Source organism: Monodelphis domestica, chromosome 5 (assembly GCF_027887165.1).
Source record: "Monodelphis domestica isolate mMonDom1 chromosome 5, mMonDom1.pri, whole genome shotgun sequence".
Classification (NCBI taxonomy): Eukaryota; Metazoa; Chordata; class Mammalia; order Didelphimorphia; family Didelphidae; genus Monodelphis; species Monodelphis domestica.
In genome coordinates, this window is record NC_077231.1 from 139,301,235 (window position 1) to 139,321,156 (window position 19,922).

The window sequence follows — 19,922 nt, forward strand, 5'->3', positions numbered from 1 at the left end:
TAAAACAAACAAAAAAGAAATTTCAGTTGCCCTCAGATATGTTGTTGGAAAAGGGAGGAGTATTTTAATAAACAAATAATTTTTAATGTTGATACAATGTTTTATTTCTTAGTATTATTATGGAAATATTTTTTACCTCAAGGATCTCCTATAAAAGGATTCAGGATTCACTCTGTTGTTGTTCAGTCACATCTGGACTCTTTGTGATCCCATTTGGGTTTTTCTTGACAAAGATACTACTGGTGTGATTTGCCATTTCTTTTTCTAGCTCATTTTACAGTTAAGAAATAGAGGCAAACAGTGTTAAGTGACTCACTCAGGAAATCTAGTGTCTGAAGTCAGATTTGAACTATAAAGATGAGTCCCCCTGACTTCAGGTCTTTGCTCTATCCACTTAGTCACCCAAACTGATCTTTGGCAAATCAAAAAGAGGTTCCTTTAAGATTGCTTCCAGCTTTACAAATATGACCTTCCTTCCCTTTGTGGGCCTCAGTTTCCTTATTTGTAAAATGAGAATTGAACCAGATATCATCAGAGATTTTTCCCAGTTCTAACACTTATATTATTAGAATGTTGTCTATGCTGATGGAGGTAATAAGAAGGATCATTGGTGTTTTATTTTCATTGAAGAAACCCTAGGCAACACTTTTACAGATAGGGAGCACACAGGAGAATTGGGATAAATTGTCTCTCAGCCTCAGCCTCATAATGCTGTTTACCTTCCCTTCTTCCAGTTTCTTCCCATTGCCAGCACTCCAGTTCAGGCCTTGATTACCATTTTCCTGGATGATTACAGAAAGGCTTCGTATAGGTTTTTCCAAATGAACCCTCACTCTTCTCTATTTCCATATTTCAGGCTACAGTTAGAATATTTCTGATTCATAGACTTGGTCATACCACTTCTCATCGCAGTAATCCCCACCATGTCACCTCCTAAGGAGAATTCAATCTCCCTTGGCCCATGTCACATTGCCTCTGTATCTGCCTTCAAGCTGGGCATAGGATCATGGATTAAGAGCTGGAAGGGACCTTGATTCTTCCTCTCTCCTCTCCACTGCCCCTATGGAGGCTTACCCAACCTCCTTTCCCCACAGGCTAGATGTGCATTTTGTTTTGCCATTTTCTAAGGTACTAATATTAAAAATTATAGCTAGTTGTATCGATGTACTCCTCTGTCTGAGCTGGCTATGACCCTCCCCCCAATGACCTACACACAATAGATAAAAGATTAAAGATGCTCCCTTGGCACCTGTTTGTATATTTGTAGCAGTGTTGCTAAATCATTAAAAAACAAAACCATTACTTTCGGACCTAGTAACAACTCTAAGACAGAAAGATTAAGGGCCAGGCCAATGGGTTAAGTGACTTGCCCAGGACTGAACAGCTAGGAAGTATCTGAGGGCAGATTTGACTCCCCCCCCCCCCCCCCCCGCCCCCCGCCCCATTTCTATCCACTGTGACACCTAGCTGCCCCCCTAAATAATTTTTTAAAGAATTAAAGGAACATTAATTCTGTTCAAGTTTGTAGGAAATATTTTGTTATCTTGCATCTTTAAGAGATTCCTATCAAAAAGGAATATCATTTAATTTTCCATGAGACCCTAATAAAGATATAGATTATGTAAAGGGTAACTTCAGCATGGCTAGATTTCACCCAGAATAAACTTCTCACCCAGCTGTCCTAAGAGCAGAAATCAGACAGTGTGGTGGAAAGAGCACTAATTTCTGAGTCAGAAGCCCTGGTTCAGATCCTGCCTCTGATAATCATTCCCTGAATGATCTTGGAAGGAAGGAAATGTGTTCTTATTAATGTGCCACTTGATAATCACCAACAACACTTCTGGGAAGGTCATATTATTTATTATCCTCATTTTATAGTTGAGGAAATTGAGGCCCATAGGTTAAGTAATTTGTTCAGGCTCTCATAGTTAGTAGGTTAGATTTGAACTGTCCTGACTTCACGCCCTCTAACCTTTGTACTGCCTAATGGCCTCTTTGGGAAAATCACTTAACCATCCTGAGGTTTTTATATGAAAAATGAGGACATTAGACTTAGATGACCTTTGAGGTCCCTTCCAACTTTAGAGCTATGAGCCTAAGAACTTCGTTGGAGCCTGGTTCTGCCATGAAACTATTGAGATGATGCTGGGGAAGTTACTCTACCCCTGTTGGTCTGTTTCCTCCTTGGTAATATGAAGGGGTGGGGATCATAGGATAATAGAGAAAAAGAATAGATGAAATGATGCTGGGAGTTACTTTACCCCCGTTGGTCTGTTTCCTCCTTGGTGATATTGGGGGGGGGTCATAGAGGAAAAGAATAGAGATAAAATGATGCTGGGAGTTACTCTATTCCTGTTGGTCTATTTCCTCCTTGGTAATATTGGGGGGGGGATCATAGAGGAAAAGAATAGAGATAAAATGATGCTGGGAGTTACTTTACCCCTGTTGGTCTGTTTCCTCCTTGGTAATATTGGGGGGGGGGGGATCATAGAGGAAAAGAATAGAGATAAAATGATGCTGGGAGTTACTCTACCCCTGTTGGTCTGTTACCTCCTTGATAATATGGCAGGGGGATCATAGGATAATAGAGAAAAAATAGAGATAAAATGATGCTGGGAGTTACTCTATTCCCGTTGGTCTGTTTCCTCTTTGGTAATATGAGGGGGGATCATAGGATAATAGAGAAAAAATAGAGATAAAATGATGCTGGGAGTTACTCTATTCCCGTTGGTCTGTTTCCTCTTTGGTAATATGAGGGGGGATCATAGGATAATAGAGAAAAAATAGAGATAAAATGATTCTGGGAGTTACTCTACCCCTGTTGGTCTGTTTCCTCCTTGGTAATATTGGGGGGGGGATCATAGAGGAAAAGAATAGAGATAAAATGATGCTGGGAGTTACTCTACCCCTGTTGGTCTGTTACCTCCTTGATAATATGGCAGGGGGATCATAGGATAATAGAGAAAAAATAGAGATAAAATGATTCTGGGAGTTACTCTACCCCTGTTGGTCTGTTTCCTCCTTGGTAATATTGGGGGGGGATCATAGAGGAAAAGAATAGAGATAAAATGATGCTGGGAGTTACTCTACCCCTGTTGGTCTGTTACCTCCTTGATAATATGGCAGGGGGATCATAGGATAATAGAGAAAAAATAGAGATAAAATGATGCTGGGAGTTACTCTATTCCCGTTGGTCTGTTTCCTCTTTGGTAATATGAGGGGGGATCATAGGATAATAGAGAAAAAATAGAGATAAAATGATGCTGGGAGTTACTCTACCCCTGTTGGTCTGTTTCCTCCTTGGTAATATGAGGGGGGATCATAGGATAATAGAGAAATGAATAGAAATAGAATTAAGAGTGAGATGATTCTGGGGAAGTTACTTCTGTTGGTCTGTTTTCCCAGTAAAATGGGGGAATGGGGAGAAATAGAATTAGAGCTGATTCCTTATAACTCATTTTATGTCTGAGGGGAAACTGAGGCAGAGGGGTTAAATGACTTACTCAGGGTCCCACTACTAGTAAGTGGGATTTGAACTCAGGTTTTCCTTATTCCAAGGTATCTAGCTGGTGTCTGAGCATTGATTCCTCACACTCCCTAGCATCAATAACTCTCAGACCCCACAAAAGAATGATCTAACCGAATGATTATAAAAGCTTCCTTTTCTGTTTTACTCTCAGACCTTTCAGAATCAGTATCAGTTGGAGTGGGACTTTCTTGTACGGTCCTGGGGTGTATTTCAAGGTATGGGCTTGAAATGCATTAAAAGGCAGCTCGGTGTTGGACCCAATTAGGTCTCTGAACCGCCGGGGTTACACAAGGAACTAGAGAGCCGCGGCGGCGGGGAGAGCATGCAGAGAAGGAGAAACCTCGGGAGATGTGGGAATGTCTGTGTGTGCAGCCGGAGGGGCACAGAGAATGAAGGCAAGGCTTAATGGTTAGCCAGCCAGGTGGCTCTCGCCTTGAGGGTGGGAGCCTGGGGAGAACAGGGAAGGAGCAGACGCTAGGGAAATAGCTGGACCAAGTGATGCCTCCAACGGCGGATGGGGCGCTCGAGAGAAGCTAGCGAGCCAAGGGAGGGAGAGTGACTGCCCAGCGGAGTCATGCGGGACGTGTCAGACGTGTGGAAGGAACAGAGGATACTTTTCCGTCTGAAATTTGAGTTTCGTTAGGCAGTTGCTGTGGTTCTTTCTCTTCCCGGTTGGACTGATAAAAAGTTTAAAAAATAAACAGTTGTTTCACTTCCTATCAATGTGGCTATATTTTGAGATGGATCTGATTTTATGACAGTTCTTGATATATTCGTCATATCAGTAGAATGTGGCCACTACGATCTTGCGATGCTAGAGCAAGGGTGAATTTACTAGCTCATTTACAAATGGGGTGCGGATGATGATTTCATAAGATCAGTCATTTGAAAGTTAAATGGATCAAGTTTTAATTAAAGCGCCAACTCGACCGGGCTCTACTAAGGCTTCAGGATGCAAAGAAGAACACAGTCTAATCGAGGTATTTACAGTCTATTGGAAATCTCACGGTAAAGCTTCCGAAAAGAGTACAATTGTAACGAATGGAGAATTACTGGTGGGAAGAAGTGCCAAACCTGTGTTTCTGATTCCATTAATCAACTTCTTCACGTGGCCTTGTCACTTTCCTTTCTGTCAGCACACACTCCACTACTTTGTGAGCTCTTCCCAAGGTTCCAAAGTCTTTGTGACCCGAACGCTAGGGGAGGGCGGTTTCGAAGCAACTTGAATCAAGGAAGCGAATGGGGGGTGGGTGGGGGGTGTGTAAGGAATAGAAAGCTAGAGCGTGGGGGGGTCATGGTGATTGAGTTTGGTATCCTCTTCAGGTTTGGGGCATAGGTAACATCTGGGATGAGAAAACTTACAAGTCGAGCCCCCGAGCTTGGTAGGAAAGTGGCTAAATGGTTTCTTGGGGGAGGGGGGTGTGGGGAGAGGAGTGATCCCCTGTACTGTTCCCCTTAAATCATTACATTTTAGATGAATAAAGAAACGAGACGTGACCTCTCTCATTCTACATTCCCCCATCCATGACTCACCTTACAGGGCTCAGTCTGTTCCAATGGCTAATCATATGCCAGTTCTTCTCCTTTAACCTCCACTAGCCTCTCCCTACCCGAGTCAGGAACTTTGGCTGCAGGAAGCCGCATTCCTCTTGACAAGGGTTAGGATGTCAGTTGCCGTTTGGGTTAGGGAGGAGATGGGAATTTGCAAGGAAGCGGCAAGATTGTGTTACCTTTCAGATAGCAAAAAGGGGAGGGCTGGACCTATGAGGCACCTTATTTTATTTTCCAGTTCTTAAACAGAGATTAGTGGGTGAGAACAGGCCGGGAGAGTAATTGGGCGGCCGGGAGGTGGCAGCAGCCGAACGCTCTCCTCCCTCCTCCTTCATTACCCTTTTTTTTCCTCTCCCTAGCCGGGACTGAAAGAATGTTTTCCCCGCCCAGGGGCGGTCGGTGGGCGTGGATGCCGGCCGGCGTCGTCAAGTCTTAGAAATAGCCTCAGTCGGCGGGGCATCTGTGCAGTACCACCGAGAGAAACGAAAAGAAGGGATCTGGGAAGCCGAGAGCCTCTGGCACCGAAAGCTCTTTTGCAAGCGTGCGCCGTCAGGCAAAAGGGTCGGGTGGGGACTGCCGGTTTGCTTGCAGTCATCTTGGGGCCTCGCGAAGCCTTGTAGCATCCGTCACCAGAGCCACCCGGCTGGGAATCGAGGAGCCTAGCCCGCTACCTTACGTGGGCAGCCCCCACCAACGTCGCTCGTGCATCCGCTGAGAGGGTGGGGACAATTTAAACTGAAACTCAGGTTTAGAATCTTTATCTACGCGTTGCAAGGCTCATTTTTGCAAGACTTTTTTTGGGGGGGTTTGCTTTTAAAGAGTGTACAGTGACTGTATTTACTCATACGTAGCCTTATCACCTCCTGCTTTGTCTTCCGAGGTCTTTTGATTTCAAATTTAATCTGAAAATTTAGTGAGTTTGGAGAGGGAAGGGGTGGTGTCACAGGACCTCGCAGTGAAGATGCCCATGGAGCTGACTCGGAGCCGGGTACAAAAGATATGGATTCCTATCGATCACCGTCCCTCGCTCCCCAGACGTAAGTACCTAGGTGCGGGATTTTCTAGCTCCTGGGCGGATGGGAGGGACCTACCGCGGGGACTTACGCCTCTCTTCCTCCAGCCATTGTGTCTTGGTTTGGTTGAACGTGAACCCTTTGGAGAGAGCCATTGTGTGACTGCGACGGGAGAAGCGCGCTTTTGTGTTCCAGGCGGGCTGCTCGGGTGGTCCTGTTGCGGGTGGGTTAGAGTGTGGAAGGCGCTGGAGGAGAGCTCAGAAGAGGGGTCCCCTTAGTTCCGGAGCTGCAGGTGGTCACGCGCCTTCCCGACTGCCAAGCTAGGGCTAGCTTTGGTTCCCGTTGCGCGGCATGGCTGGAGGAAGCTTGCTTGGCCGGATGGAGCCGGGAGCTTGAGAGGGGCCCTCGCCTGCAGCCGAGCTGCAGAGGTTTGGTTCACTGCCTTGGGGCCGAGCTCTGACTGCGGCGGCTGCTCCTCCCCTCTCCACCGAGGACTACGGAGGAGGCGGAGAGAGGTGGCGCAACCTGACACCACCCGGCCGGTGTCCCTCGGCGGGAGCCCTACCTCTCGGCTGCAACTGGGTGTGTGTCGGGGGCGGTTGGGAGGGGGGAAATTCCGGGGATGGCGGGGAGGAGAGAAAAGAGCCGGTGAGCGAGGGGGCAGTGTTAAAGCTAGCTCCTGTCTCCACGTGCGCCTCCCGAGCGGGAAAGGGGGCGTCGCGGGCGTGTCTAAACTGGGAGGCTCATTCAGGAAAGCAAGGGCGTGAGGAAAACCCGGAGAGCAGGATCTTTCGGAGGAGGCCGAGGCCGGCACTGCCTCTTCCCGGGGCTGGTGGTCGGGTGCCGGGCTGCAGGGACAAGTTCTGCATGCCCCGCCTGTACCGCCGCCTTCTCCTCCCTCGCTGTTTTCCCCACCCCTGAGTCTGACTTAGGCTTTCAACTTGATTGTACAGCTGGGGCCCGAGAAACGTCTCGTGACTTGCAGGGCTACGGCTCTTCCTCCCCTTCCCCCGCCCCCCCCAGCTGGTAGCTGATGCTAAGCGCATCACGCGAGCGCCCCGGGTCACTGGAGGAGCGGGCTGCGGAGTAGCCTGCCAAGGGAGGGCTTGCGGGAACTGGGAGAGCTAGAAAAAAACCGAAATTCCGAACCAAGGGGAGGAGGCGCGTTAGCTGCCCAGGGACCAGTCAACAACCGAGTAGAGCCCTCAAAAAAAATTTTTTTTTAAATCCTCCTATTCCAAAATGTACGTGCAATACCTCCCTTTCCTCTACAGTATCCCCAGCCCCTTTGCAATACTCCCCTTTCTTCTTCCTTACCTACTCCTTTTGGCAATAACCCTTCTCCTTTTTGCTGTACTCTCCTCCCCATTGTTACACTCTCCTTTGCAATACCCCCTCCCCACATTAGTATAAAAAGATAAACGTCTTAGAGTAAATACAGTATGATCGAAGCCAGCCACTGCGTTTTCTCTCAGTTAAGTCACTGTCAGGCCCTGCCACTGAATTCTAGGAGACTGGCTTGGATCCACCAGATTTGACTTTTATGGTCCTTCTTTTTCAGTACTCGGACATCTTCCTCGTCTGCAGTCTAATTGTAAATGCTTTTGCTGCGGCTTCTGTCCTTAATGCAGTCCAAGGAATTTCTGTATTGGAGAGACTAATTCCTGGATTTCTTGGACTGTCTCCTCCCAAGATATCGTATCTTTTAAGATGTCCTGGTGCAAGGAAAGAGCACCTGAACCACTGTAGATGGTATCTGATTCGTTCCTGTCCCTCCTGGTTTCACTCCTCCCACCTCCTAGTAATTCAGTTTTGTTTTTTTTTAAATGGGATATAGAATTGTGAAATCGACCCAGTCAGTTCTTTAAAGGTAGCATGGTGTCTGGCACTTAAAGCTGACTGACTGGGAGGTGGAAACTTGGCCTAGCCTTTAATTCTCACTTGAAGGGACCCTTCAAGTGGGGTGGGGTGCTTCCCTGAGAGCCCCAGAGTACAGTTCCTTGATGTACTCTCATCATCTGGCTTTCATAGTTGGAGATCCTTTGGTGGAGCCAAAAATTTGATTGCTGTAGCAGGGGATTGCTACTTTTTTTTTTTTAACAACTCGCTATTTTTCTAGATTTTCTAGATGTTTCTAGATTTCTAGGATCCTGCCTGGTAGTGGCATTTATTTTCTGTTGGCAAACAGATGATAGGGTTTGGGTTGTAAGTTTTACTTTTGCTTCCTCCTCCCTGCCCCATCTGTTCTTTTTTTGCTTAAAGAGAAACTTGGTTTTAGACTGAGCACCTTTACAGCACCTCTGGGGTAATCATGGGTCATTGTAATTTTGGAATGGATTTTCTCTACTCCAAATAAAGTCAAATCCCAAAGCTCCAGGGTTGGAAAAGCCAAGTTGTGGAATAAAATACTATTTTTTGTCCATTGACTCTATGAAAGCATTTGAATAAAGCTCATTAGAGAAGTGGATGGGTTTGTGATGGGAGTCCAGGACAGAATACTTAGGATCTGCCATAGGGCTTCAGAATGGATCGAATAACTAATTGCATTGTTGGACTTTTTAGAGATTGCCAGTGATCTTTGTGATTTGGGTCACCATTAAACTTCCACAATCCTGCACGTCTCACACGCAGGGAAAATATCTCTTAAAGCTCAATTGCATTCTTAGGCATTCGGAGCACCGGAGGGAAGCCAGCGAGTTTTAGTGCTGGATTGTCTTTCTCCTTTCCTTTTAAATCTCTGGGAGAGTGCAGCATCATAAATTGGGTTCTCACCGATCTCTTGGAGCTCCAATTAAAGCATCTTTGCCTACTCTTAGGCTGTTTCATGTAGCCTGATTTCTGTTAGCATTTTGTTTGACACAGAAAAAGAGAAACTACTGTTACTGCAAAGCATCCTTCTTTCCTGTTAGGCTTTTAAGCAACCTTGCCTCCAGTCTATTTTCCCACTGTGCTGTTCAACAAACTGCCCTTTCCCTCACACATGTCACACTGTCTCTCCTGCCTGGAACTCTCTCCCTCTTTTGCTGACTATGGATGGACCTTTGGCTTCCTTTAAACCCTAACTCACATCCCACCTTCCACAGAAAGCCTTCCCTCACCCCTCTTCTAGTTCCTTTTACTACCTCCTCTTTCTCCTGTGTGTAGCTTGCTTTGTATATATTGATCTGTCTCCCCCAGTAAAGTGTATGTTCTTGGAGGGTCCCAGCACCCAATAGGTCTTAATACTTGTTGGTTGTCTTTTCTCTTATTTCTAAATATTTATCGATATATTGGGTAGTATCATTACCCGTTTCTGAGTTTGGGAAGATGGTGCCAGTAATAGCCGGAATTGGGGCTTGAGAATGTCAGGGATGTGCCTGCGCTCCAAGAAATGTACATGGGGAATAATAACAGCCCCCAATTACATGGAAACACGGGTTCTCAGAATTGACCTGCAATGAATGCTCCCAGAAATAGATGAAAGTGTCATTGGGAGGCAGCTAGGTTGCACAGTGGATAGAGCATCAGGTTGGGAGTGGGGAGGGCCTGGGTTCAAATGTGGCCTCAGACACTTTCTGGAAAGTCACTAGATTGCTTAGCCTTTGCTGCCCTTCTGTAGAATTGATACTAAGACAGAAGATAAAGTTGTTGTTTTTTTTTTAAACTGTAATTGAGAAATGTTTAACAAATAAAAATACAACATAAACTTGTTTGTGATTTTCTAAATCATTGTTCTTCCTGATTTTCAGTTTGACATTGCTGATTCAGGGCATTCCAGTTATTCTTGTGCAAGAATGCCCTAACATTCCCAGCCTATTAGCCACAGACACAGAGTTGGATGGAATTTTAGAAGCTAGCATCCTTCTCCAACCTGTCACCTGAATAGGAATTCCCCTCTATGATATAGGTAACAAGAGGTCAATCTGCCCTTTACTTGAAGACCTTAAGTGATGGGGGTGGGGGGGAATCCAATGGCTCCTTCTGTGGTTTTTGATTATTTTTTATAAAAAAAAAAAAGAGACCAGAAAGTATAAGGACTATTCATAGGCCAACCCAGTTCTTTTCCTTTTCCCACTTAGCTAAGTTTGCCCCTCTCCATATTAACCCCAGACTTGATGCTGAGCCCAGCACAGTGCCTGGCACATAGTACGTGCTTAATAAACATAGATTGATTGAACCATTCCTGGCTTCTGGCATAATTGCTTTTGGAGTTAGCTTGTTATAAAAAGATTTCATTTTAGTTTGGCTGGACCTTTCCTTGATGATGGCATGCTGGCTTTCAGATGGATGCTACTTTCTCTAAATGTTTTATTCATCATATCTGTAATAAGGTATTTTAGAGTTTGGCCAAGAATTGAAATCAACTTTGATGGCCTTGCTTGTAGAATATGTTCAACTTTTCTTTGTTGCTGAAAATTTGGACATTTGCAGTTTTCCTGCAGTAACTGTAGTTTAGCTATCGTGTCCATCAATTGTTTCAGCACCCAAAATGTTTCATTGTACTGGATGACTAGCACTTGAAGGGCCAGTACCATATCTTGGTGTCAGCTCCCTATTAGCTATTTTTATTATGCTCTATACATGCAAAAAATCCGTTTCCTTGGGAGAACAAACAAACAAGGAAAATGAGGGTCAAATGGTTCTAAAGTGTCTCTGTTATCCCATCATCCCATCTATTTTAAGTGTCAGTTCTCTTCCTTCCCTGAGCCTCCTATTTTTTTCCTGGTAGGGTAGGATTGAACTTATATTTCATTGGTTTAAGACTTCCTCTACATATGAAAGTTGACAAGTCAACTTCTTTGCTTGATTTAAGAGTCTTAGAGAGTTGCTTGGGGCTTTGAGACTGCGTAGGAATTTACAAGGCAGCCAGGTAGTACAGTAGATAGAGTACTGGGCCAGAACTCATCTTCCTAAATTCAAATCTAGTCTCAGACAAATACTAAAATCACTTAACCCATTAAGCCTCAGTTTCCTTATCTGTAAAATGAACTGGAGAAGGAAAGGGCAAACCACTCCAGTATCTTTGCCAAGAAAACCTCAAATGGGATCAGGAAGAGTTGGATACCACTAAACAACTAGGGATTTACAGCCAGCATGTGTTACAGTTGAGACTTGAACTCAGGTCTTTCAGGCTTCAAGACCAGGGTTATATCTCCTATGCCATGCTTCCTCCCCCCCCCCCCCCTTTCCCAATATAACTTTTAACACAAAACTTCCAACCACTTTTTTTTTAAATCATCCTAGTTTTTGTCGCTGACCTCAACTTATTCTGAATGTTGTACTTTTTTTGATGCACTTTTTATAGGATCAGGTATTACTTTTGTATCCATCCTCTGTTACCTTCCCTTGCTTTCAACTTTTGAAAAGAATGTGTTATTTTTTTAAAATTCCAGATTGCTTAGTGATTTCCAGATTGTTAGTGATGTGTATGCACATCATTCTCTTTAGAGATAACTTTTTCCTTTCTCTCTTCCCCCCTTTTTTGTGTATTCAGAATTTCATTGCTGGGAACTTCCTTAACCCTTTTGGGATAACATCTTTGGAATGTGACTACTTAACCTTCCTCTGAACCCTTTGAAGTCTCTCCCCAAATCAAGGGTTCATGTTAGATTACTCTCAGCTTTTCTCTTCTCTAGCACAAATTCCACACTGGGGAGTGGTCATTGCCTTACTGTCATTTCAACTCTAGTACAGGGTATCTCCTTGGTGTGGTATCAGTCAGATCCAGAATCAAAGGTCTTCTTATTAGTTACTGATTTACCTTTTTCTTTTTTTTTTTAAAGGATGAAATCTGCATGAAAGGAAATCAGGAGATAATTAGGTCTTCTGCTCTTACGTAAGAGAGCGCCAGCAGATATTTAGGTCATGGAATCAATATATGATTCCCCCATTTTACAGATGAGAGAATTGTGGCTCAAGAGAGGAAAAGTGACTCTTAGACCAAATTGCCCAACAGGTTTCAGTTGACTTGACTGTAAAAATCAGCAGCTTGGGTCAGATGCAAGGCTTATGGTCTGTTTCCTGAACACATCAGTTTTCCCCTTTCCTTTTGGGGGATCTGGAGTAGTCCCTGATAATATTTCTGGTTTTTGCCCCTCTCCCCTCTTGGTTTTTACCTAAATACGGTCATCTTCTCATGACTGTAGATTTATTTGCATGCATATTTTATAATATACAGCATTCTATATCATATTGCATGCATTATTATATTACACATCTATAATGTAGCATTATATATTCTTATGTGCATTATAATATAGATCTTTAACATATTATTTCTTGCATTTTTATGATATATATCTTTATAATATCTAGCATTATATATTATATTGCATGCATTACCATAATATAGATCTTCATACTATATAGCATTTTATAGTATAATGCATGCATTATTAGAATATACATTATACTATATTGCATTGTAGTGCTTGCATTATTATAATATATATCTTTATAATATACAGTATTCTTATTTTACTGCTTTACATTACATGTATATATTTTAAGTAAAGAGCTATGGTCTAGTTGTGGGTCTTGTCCCTCGAATCTCAGTGATACCTATAATTAGAATGGTATGTATAGTTCAGTGGGTAGTGTTCAAGCCTTTAATTTTTTTTTTTTAAACCCTTACCTTCCGTACTGTGTATTGGCTCCAAGGCAGAAGAGTGGTCAGGGCTAGGCAATAGGGGTTAAGTGACTTGCCCAAGGTCACACAGCTGGGAAGTGTCTGAGGCCAGATTTGAACCCAGGGCCTCCCATCTCTAGGCCTGGCTCTCAATCCACTGAGCTACCCAGCTGCCCCCTAATTTTTTTTTAACAGATAAATAAATGTTTATTCACAAGGGTGTGCGGTGATATGACAGGTAATTGAGTGAAGTATATTTGATAATTGCTAATTTTTAAAAGACTCCTCGAGAAGCATTGTGACTTAGGGATGACTATAGTATTGGTCCTGGAGTCAGGAAGATGTAGGTTCAAATCCTGTTTTCGTAGCTCTATGATTTTAAGTAAGTTACTTAATTTCTGAGCTCCGTTTCCTTACTTGTACAGTGGGCATACTAATAATACTGGTAATAGGCATCCAGGAGGGATGATACGGGATCTTTTCAGATTTGGTTCCTTTATCATAAAGAAGTGGCAACTTAGTGGTGCAGTGAATAGAATGCCTGGCCTCTGGGATCAGAAGACCTGAGTTCAAATAAGGCCTCAGACATTTAGGAGACACTGAGGGACCCTGGCAAGTCACTTCATCCTGCTTGATTCAGTTTCCTCACATAGAATGAGCTGGAGAAGGATATGACAAATCACTCCAATATCCTTCCAAGAAAATCCCAAATGGGGACACGAAGTGAGACAGGACTGAAAATGACTGAACAACAAAAATAAACATTATAGAGAAAAGGTAAGGGGCAGCTAGGTAGCTCAGTGGATTGAGAGCCAGGCCCAGGGATGGGAGGTCAGTCTTGGGTTCAAATTTGGCCTCAGATACTTCTAGCTGTGTGTCTCTGGCTAAATCACTTAACCCCCAGTTGTTTAACCCCTTACCACTCTTCTGCCTTGGAACCAATCCACAATATTGATTTTAAAATGGAAAATAAGGGTTTAAATTTAAAAAATTTTAAAGTTTAAAATTAAGTTAAATAAAGCCATCTTAGCACTTAACCTTTGAAGATGCTATGGTGTCTTGAAGTAATAATAATAATGTCTCCCCATTTAAAAAAATGCTTTTTAAGGTTTTGAGTGCTTATATATGTGTGTATGTACAATATATACACATGCTTATATATAATATATACATATATACATACAGACATACATATATATATATATATATTTTTCTCTTTGGTTCATCATATCAATTCACTTAGGCAAGCAAGGCAGATACTTCCCCCATTTTACAGTTGAGAAAATTGTAGCTCAAGAGAGGAAAAGTGACTCTTGGTTCAAATTGCCCAACAGGTTTCAATTTCCTTGACTGTAAAAATTAGCATCTTGGACCAGATGACCCCTAGGTTCCCTCCTGGGCCAGACCTGTGGTCCTGTGAATAGCTTGTATCAGTGATGGTGAGCCTTATCGCACATGTGCCAAAGATGGCACACAGAGCGCTCTCTGGGTGTATAGTTGCCCCCTCAGAGTTCCTTATTAGGAGGTGGAGGGACTCAGGAAGAGCTGCTCTCCTCCCTCTCTGCCCAGCTGCCCAATGGGAGTGCTTCTTCCCCTCCCCCTCTCCATCAGGGCTGAGGACATGCCTCACTTCACCTGCCCCTCTGTCTAGCAGCCCAATAGGAACACTTTCTCTCTCCCCTGTATAGGGTATGGCAGACTCTAAGAAGTTCACCATCACTGGCCTATAAGCTAAAATGAAAACCCAGGCCTTGGGCTCCTGTACAACTGTCCTGGGTGTGGGGGTGCGGGGCACTATCAGAGACTGGCCCCTGGGGTTCAACAGACAGATCACTGGCCTGGATCAGGATATTTTCATGCCTGTGAGTTTAATTCATTGAAGTTCAGGTGCCCAGCAGTAGCCCTTCTGCATAAACAGCCATCCTCTGTTCAGTCAAGCCTGGCTGCTCGGGCCTGCTCTTTCCTGCATTCCATTGTGGTGCGGGCCTAGGCAGGAGACTCCTTCCAGAGACCTCTGTGGGGGAGATGACAGAATTGCATGCAAGGTTCGGGCAGGTAGGTCTTTCACGTTAGCTGTCATTTTGGCCACTGCCGAGCTTTGGATTGCTTCTCTTTGTTACTGTGATCATGGTAGGATTCAGCCACAGTTTAAAAGATTTGTCATTTCAGTCACTCCATTTTTTTTGTTTGTTTTTTGGCAAAGATACTGGCATAGTTTTCCATTTCTTTCTCCAGCTCGTTTTACAGATGAGGAAACTGAGGCAAACAAGGTGAAGGGACTCATCCAGGGTGCCACAGCTAAAATACTAGAGTGGCTTTAACCTTCAGTTCTATGAACCAATCACCCCATGATCCACTGCCTTTCTAGGGTCCTGTGGTATGGGGATCCCAGCTGAGTAGCATCTCACAGAGCCATTTACCTGGAAGGAAAAGTGTTTGGTCTGTTAGACAAATGCCCATCAGATCTGAATTCCCTGAGGGAGAAGGGGAGAGAGGAATGGGGAAGGGATAATCATGCAGGGTAGAAGAGATGGGGTGAGCACATCTTTGTTTATCACAACCTGTCATCAGTTCTGGGATCATAGGACATTGGGGAGCTCCCTAAGGAGGGAGAGGGGGGCGAGGGCCAAGAGGCTCATCTCAGGCAGATTCAGCTGAATGATGAAAGAAAGGAGAAACTGAGGCAAGAGAGGGTTTGAGGTTAGTACAGTGGAGATGGAACAAAGATCAGAAAACAGGAAAAGGGAGAATGAGATGGATTCATCCAAAGTTTTCCTTGTTATGCTAAAGACAGACCAGGGCAGTGGGTTCCTGACCTTTTTGTGGGTGTCATAATTGCCTTTGGGAGTGGTGGGTGAAACCTGTGGACCCCTTCTCAGAATAAAACATTATGTCACATATGTAGCCTTTGTAATCCTATGCATTTATATATACATAGTTATATATATTTTTATATATTGTTGTTTGGAAATCCTGTGCATTTTATTTTATGCATTTCATGTTTGGATATTTAAATGCTTTTAAATGCATAGGCTTACCAAGGAAACCAGTTATGTATGTGAATTATAAAATATTAATTTAATTATAAATATGAGATTTCTATTTTCTACATTGCAGTTATATGATTATATTTTAATTCATTATACTTTTAAATGATATACATGAATTATCAGAATATTAAATTAATTATAAAAATATTTAAACAAAGTTCATAAATCTGTCGAATCTGGCCTCAGATACTTCCTACCAGTGTGACCCTGGGCAAGTCACTTAATCCTGATCACCTAGCCCTTGCCCTTCTGTTCTAAGACAGAAGGTAAGGATTTAATAATGTGTGTGTGTGTGTGTGTGTGAGAGAGAGAGAGAAAGAGAGAGAGAGAGAGATGCAGGACTGCAGGACCTCTTGCCTCTAGGCCTGGCACTCTATCCACTTGGCCAGCTAGCTGCTCATAAAACCCTTAGTACAGTGCGTATGACACATAGTAAACATTTCTAGTATGAGTTTTTTCTGCATACTTTAAAACCTTGCAGCCATCCTAACTCCTCTCAAATGGAAAATATAGACTTGTGGTCATGGAAAATTGCTTTCAACATTGGCACGGATGAGGGGAGGGGGAGTTGCTTGGGTTTGAAATTCAGTATTCTTTCCTTCTCCTGGAAGGTTTAATTTTCCCTTTCAGAGTATCTGATTCCAGAGATTTGTTTTTGAGATGAGTGAATAGTAGTAGAAAGTCGACATCTCCACGTGGAAAGCCCCAACCTCTGCCCTCATGTTGGGGAGAAAGATTATTTTTACACGTGAATAAATGTGTGTCTTGTGCACATACCTAGAGAGGGAAGACGAAGCATTGCTTTTGTGTTTGGAATCAGGGCCTGGGACGTAATACAACAGATTTGGCCACCTAGTCGCTTCAGCTCACTCTATGCCAGTTCTCTGGTTAATCAGTAGCCACAGCATAGTCATGAGACTATTTGAAATTTATGTATCCCATTTGATCATCACAATAAAATAGCCCTTCAAACAGATTTTGGTCCTTTTAGCCATTTTTACATTGTAGACCCCTTTTTAGCAGTCTGATAAAATTTGAAATCCCCTTTTTGGAATAAAAAAAATTTTTTTTTTTAAATTTTAAAACCCTTACCTTCCATCTTGGAGTCAATACTGTGTATTGGCTCCAAGGCAGAAGAGTGGTAAGGGCTAGGCAATGGGGGTCAAGTGACTTGCCCAGGGTCACACAGCTGGGAAGTGTCGGAGGCCAAATTTGAACCTAGGACCTCTTGTCTCTAGGCCTGGCTCTCAATCCACTGAGCCATCCAGCTGCCCCCTGGAATAAAAATTTTTAAATGCATAGAATAAAATACACACAGAATCACAAAAGAAATCAATTATTTTGGAATAGTTATTAAAATTTTTTTTTAAGTTGACTAACCCCAGGTTAAGAAGTCATGGTAGAGGGAGGTATTATGGTATTCTTCACCTATTTTTCAGGTGAAGAAGTGGAGGCTTAGAAAAGTAATTCATAAAACTAGTAAAGGACAGATGTGGTCCTCAAAGCTAGTGTCAAGACTCGTCTGCCATCTTCTAGTTCTATGTCGATGGTTCTGTGATTCTAGAATAAATTTATCTATGGTCAGATGGCTGGATAGAATTTGAATCTACTTTTTAAATTACCCTTTGCATATAGAGAATGTTTAGTTTGGGTATTTTCTGAAAGTTCTCATTTTTCTTTGCTAGTATGAAAACTTTGGGGGCCATAGAGCAGCGGTGGCTCAGTGGTTAAGGGCACTGGGCCTGGATTCAGGGAAGAACGGAGCTCAAATCTGGCCTCAGATATTCCCTAACTGTGTGACCCTGGGCAAGTCACTTAATCTGATTGCCTGAAAAAAGAATCCTCTGGATCTCCTGGAGAAGGAAATGACAAACCACTCTAAGAGAGCACTGGCCCATGGAGTCATGAAGAGTCGGACATGAGTCCTAATGACCCTCAGACTTGTCCTTTATCTACTGTGCCACCTAATTGCCCCATAGCTGTCTCTTTTTTTTTTTAAACATGAATAGATTTTTGTGTAGGTGTGTAAAAATTAAATTAGTTTCTCTACTAAAAGTATTATATTTTTAGACGTTTATTAAAGATTATTAGAAATCAAGGAAATAAAAAAATATAAAATAAGAAAAGCACGTGTCTAGGAGGGCTGAATAGCCCATTCAATTTCACTTACTACATCTTGAGAGACGCTTGTGCTTAGAAGCAGAAGCAGAGAGACCCAAAGTAGGCGGAGAGTCAGTTTAAATACAAATTGTGTTCTCAGCCCAGGTGAGGACTCAGGTGAGATTTTAGGGAATTCTGGGAACTACCAAGGACTTCTGGGGATTGAAGTCTGGGGTTCAAATCTCCATTTTTACAGTTGCCAAGGCATAGTCGATAAGGTGAGACTCTTGCTGGCCAGTCTGCGCATTTGAAGACTAGGATTCTGCCTTGGTTTGGAATCTTTCTGGCTGTGTGCCTCTACTTCCATTGAGGAGAGAACTAGCTCATGAATATGTGGGACATGTGGGGAATCAGCTGGAAAGGTTTGCGGGTGCCAGATGACAGGCAAAGAAAATGTGGTGCCATAGATTTGGAGATCAGCCCCTTATGTGCTCTTTCTAAAGAATAGCTGCCATTTGTGAAATGCTTTATATTCTCTGCATAAATGAGCCCATTTTGATAGACTCATAAAGGCCTTGGAAGATGTTTCCTGCTTTGGGTTGTTGGGATTCTGGTACCTGAGGGAAGCCCAGAAAAAACCATTGTGCAGCCTGTTTTCCTTGGAACGAGTGGCTCTCGTTGGGGCCTTGCCTGGGATTTGGTGAACTTAGATGGCAGTATCTGCCATCTCCTGACTTGTCATCCATTCATTAGGTTTCAGTCTTGAACCAACACTGGATCTGAGTGGGAAGAGAAGCAGAGAAAGGTCTGAGAGTGTTGGAGATGGAGGAATTAGGTGCCTACCTGGCTCCCGACCAAAGGGTGGGATAAGCATTATCCAGTTTCCCTTGGGATTTTTATTTCCTATTTGGTAGAAAAGAGGTTGTAAAAAGTAATATAAGCTATAAAATTGGGTTCTAAAGAGCTGAATTTATTACCAATCTCTGTGACTTGGCTGAATGTGGAATCCTGCCTCTTTCATTGCCCCATGTGGACTCTCCCTCAGTGTCTATATTAGATTGTAAATTCCTTGAGGGCAGGGAATTATTTTTATTTATTATTTTATTCCTATTGTTTAACATAGTATCTGGCACATAGGAGATACTTAGAACACGGTTGATTTAAAAGGCATTTTTTCTGTTGTTTATTTTCTATGGCTGAGATTAGGCAGGGAGGGCATCAGGTCCCTTGGACTGCTAGTTATATATATTTGATTATAAGAATCTTGAAGTGGCATCTTATCTACTAATTGTCATAGATCTCACCAGTCAGTCAGTGAATATTTATTTATTAAGCACCTGCTCCTTGCCAAGCATTGTGTTAAGGTCAAGATATAGAAAGATAAATGAAAGACACGGTTCCTTTTTGCACGGAGTTCATAGTCAAATGGGGAAGGAAATGTATAAACAAGTGTGTACAAGAAATCTACATAGGAGGCAGCTGGGTAGCTCGGTGGATTGAGAGCCAGATCCTAGATACAAATCTGGCCTCAGACACTTCCCAGCTGTGTGAACCCCCATGGCCTAACCCTTACCACTCTTCTGCCTTGGAACCAATACACAGTATTGATTCCAAGACAGAAGGTAAGTGTTAAAAAAAAAAAGATACATAAAAGCTAAATTTGGAGTAATCAATAGAGGGAAGGAACTAGGATTAATACATAAATTAAAACTGAATAAGTTTCAGTTACTTTACAACTTGTAGCTTTCCCACTGTCTGGGTGCCCTTTTCTCTTGGGGAGCCTACTGGGGACACACACAGAAGTGGGCCTTTCAAATATGACAGGGTAAATTCTATCTGGAAAGGGCTTTGAGTCAAGCTGGGCACAGGGATAGTTCTGCCACTGTGTTGTTTGATTGAGATATATGTGTGGATTTATTGTCTTCCTCGTTTCAGCTCCTGTGCCTCAGCTGACCAATTCCCCTACTGTGATTGTCATGGTTGGACTTCCTGCCAGGGGAAAGACTTATATGTCCAAGAAGCTGACACGCTACCTCAATTGGATTGGTGTCCCCACAAAAGGTGAGGCTAGG

General features: G+C 43.2%; 1 protein-coding gene and 1 long non-coding RNA gene across 5 annotated transcripts in view; one reads left to right on the forward strand and one right to left on the reverse strand.

The window, feature by feature from the left end:
• Positions 1-19,922, forward strand: part of PFKFB3 (6-phosphofructo-2-kinase/fructose-2,6-biphosphatase 3) — a 135,351-nt gene that overhangs the window by 77,440 nt on the left and 37,989 nt on the right. For 2 of the 4 annotated variants that reach the window (XM_007503930.3, XM_007503929.3), the window contains exons 1-3: positions 4,792-4,911; positions 5,440-6,117; positions 19,786-19,911. In XM_007503930.3, the coding sequence (XP_007503992.1) occupies positions 6,042-6,117; positions 19,786-19,911 (202 nt within the window). In that variant the 5' untranslated portion in view covers positions 4,792-4,911; positions 5,440-6,041. Of the gene's footprint in view, positions 1-4,791; positions 4,912-5,439; positions 6,118-19,785; positions 19,912-19,922 lie in introns of those variants that run through there. The other 2 variants (XM_056799428.1, XM_007503932.3) reach the window with 1 other exon arrangement.
• Positions 80-4,777, reverse strand: LOC130454568 (uncharacterized). The gene is made up of 2 exons (XR_008912219.1): positions 4,604-4,777; positions 80-782 (listed from the first exon to the last, which is right to left on the reverse strand). It is a non-coding gene; the product is annotated as an uncharacterized LOC130454568 (long non-coding RNA).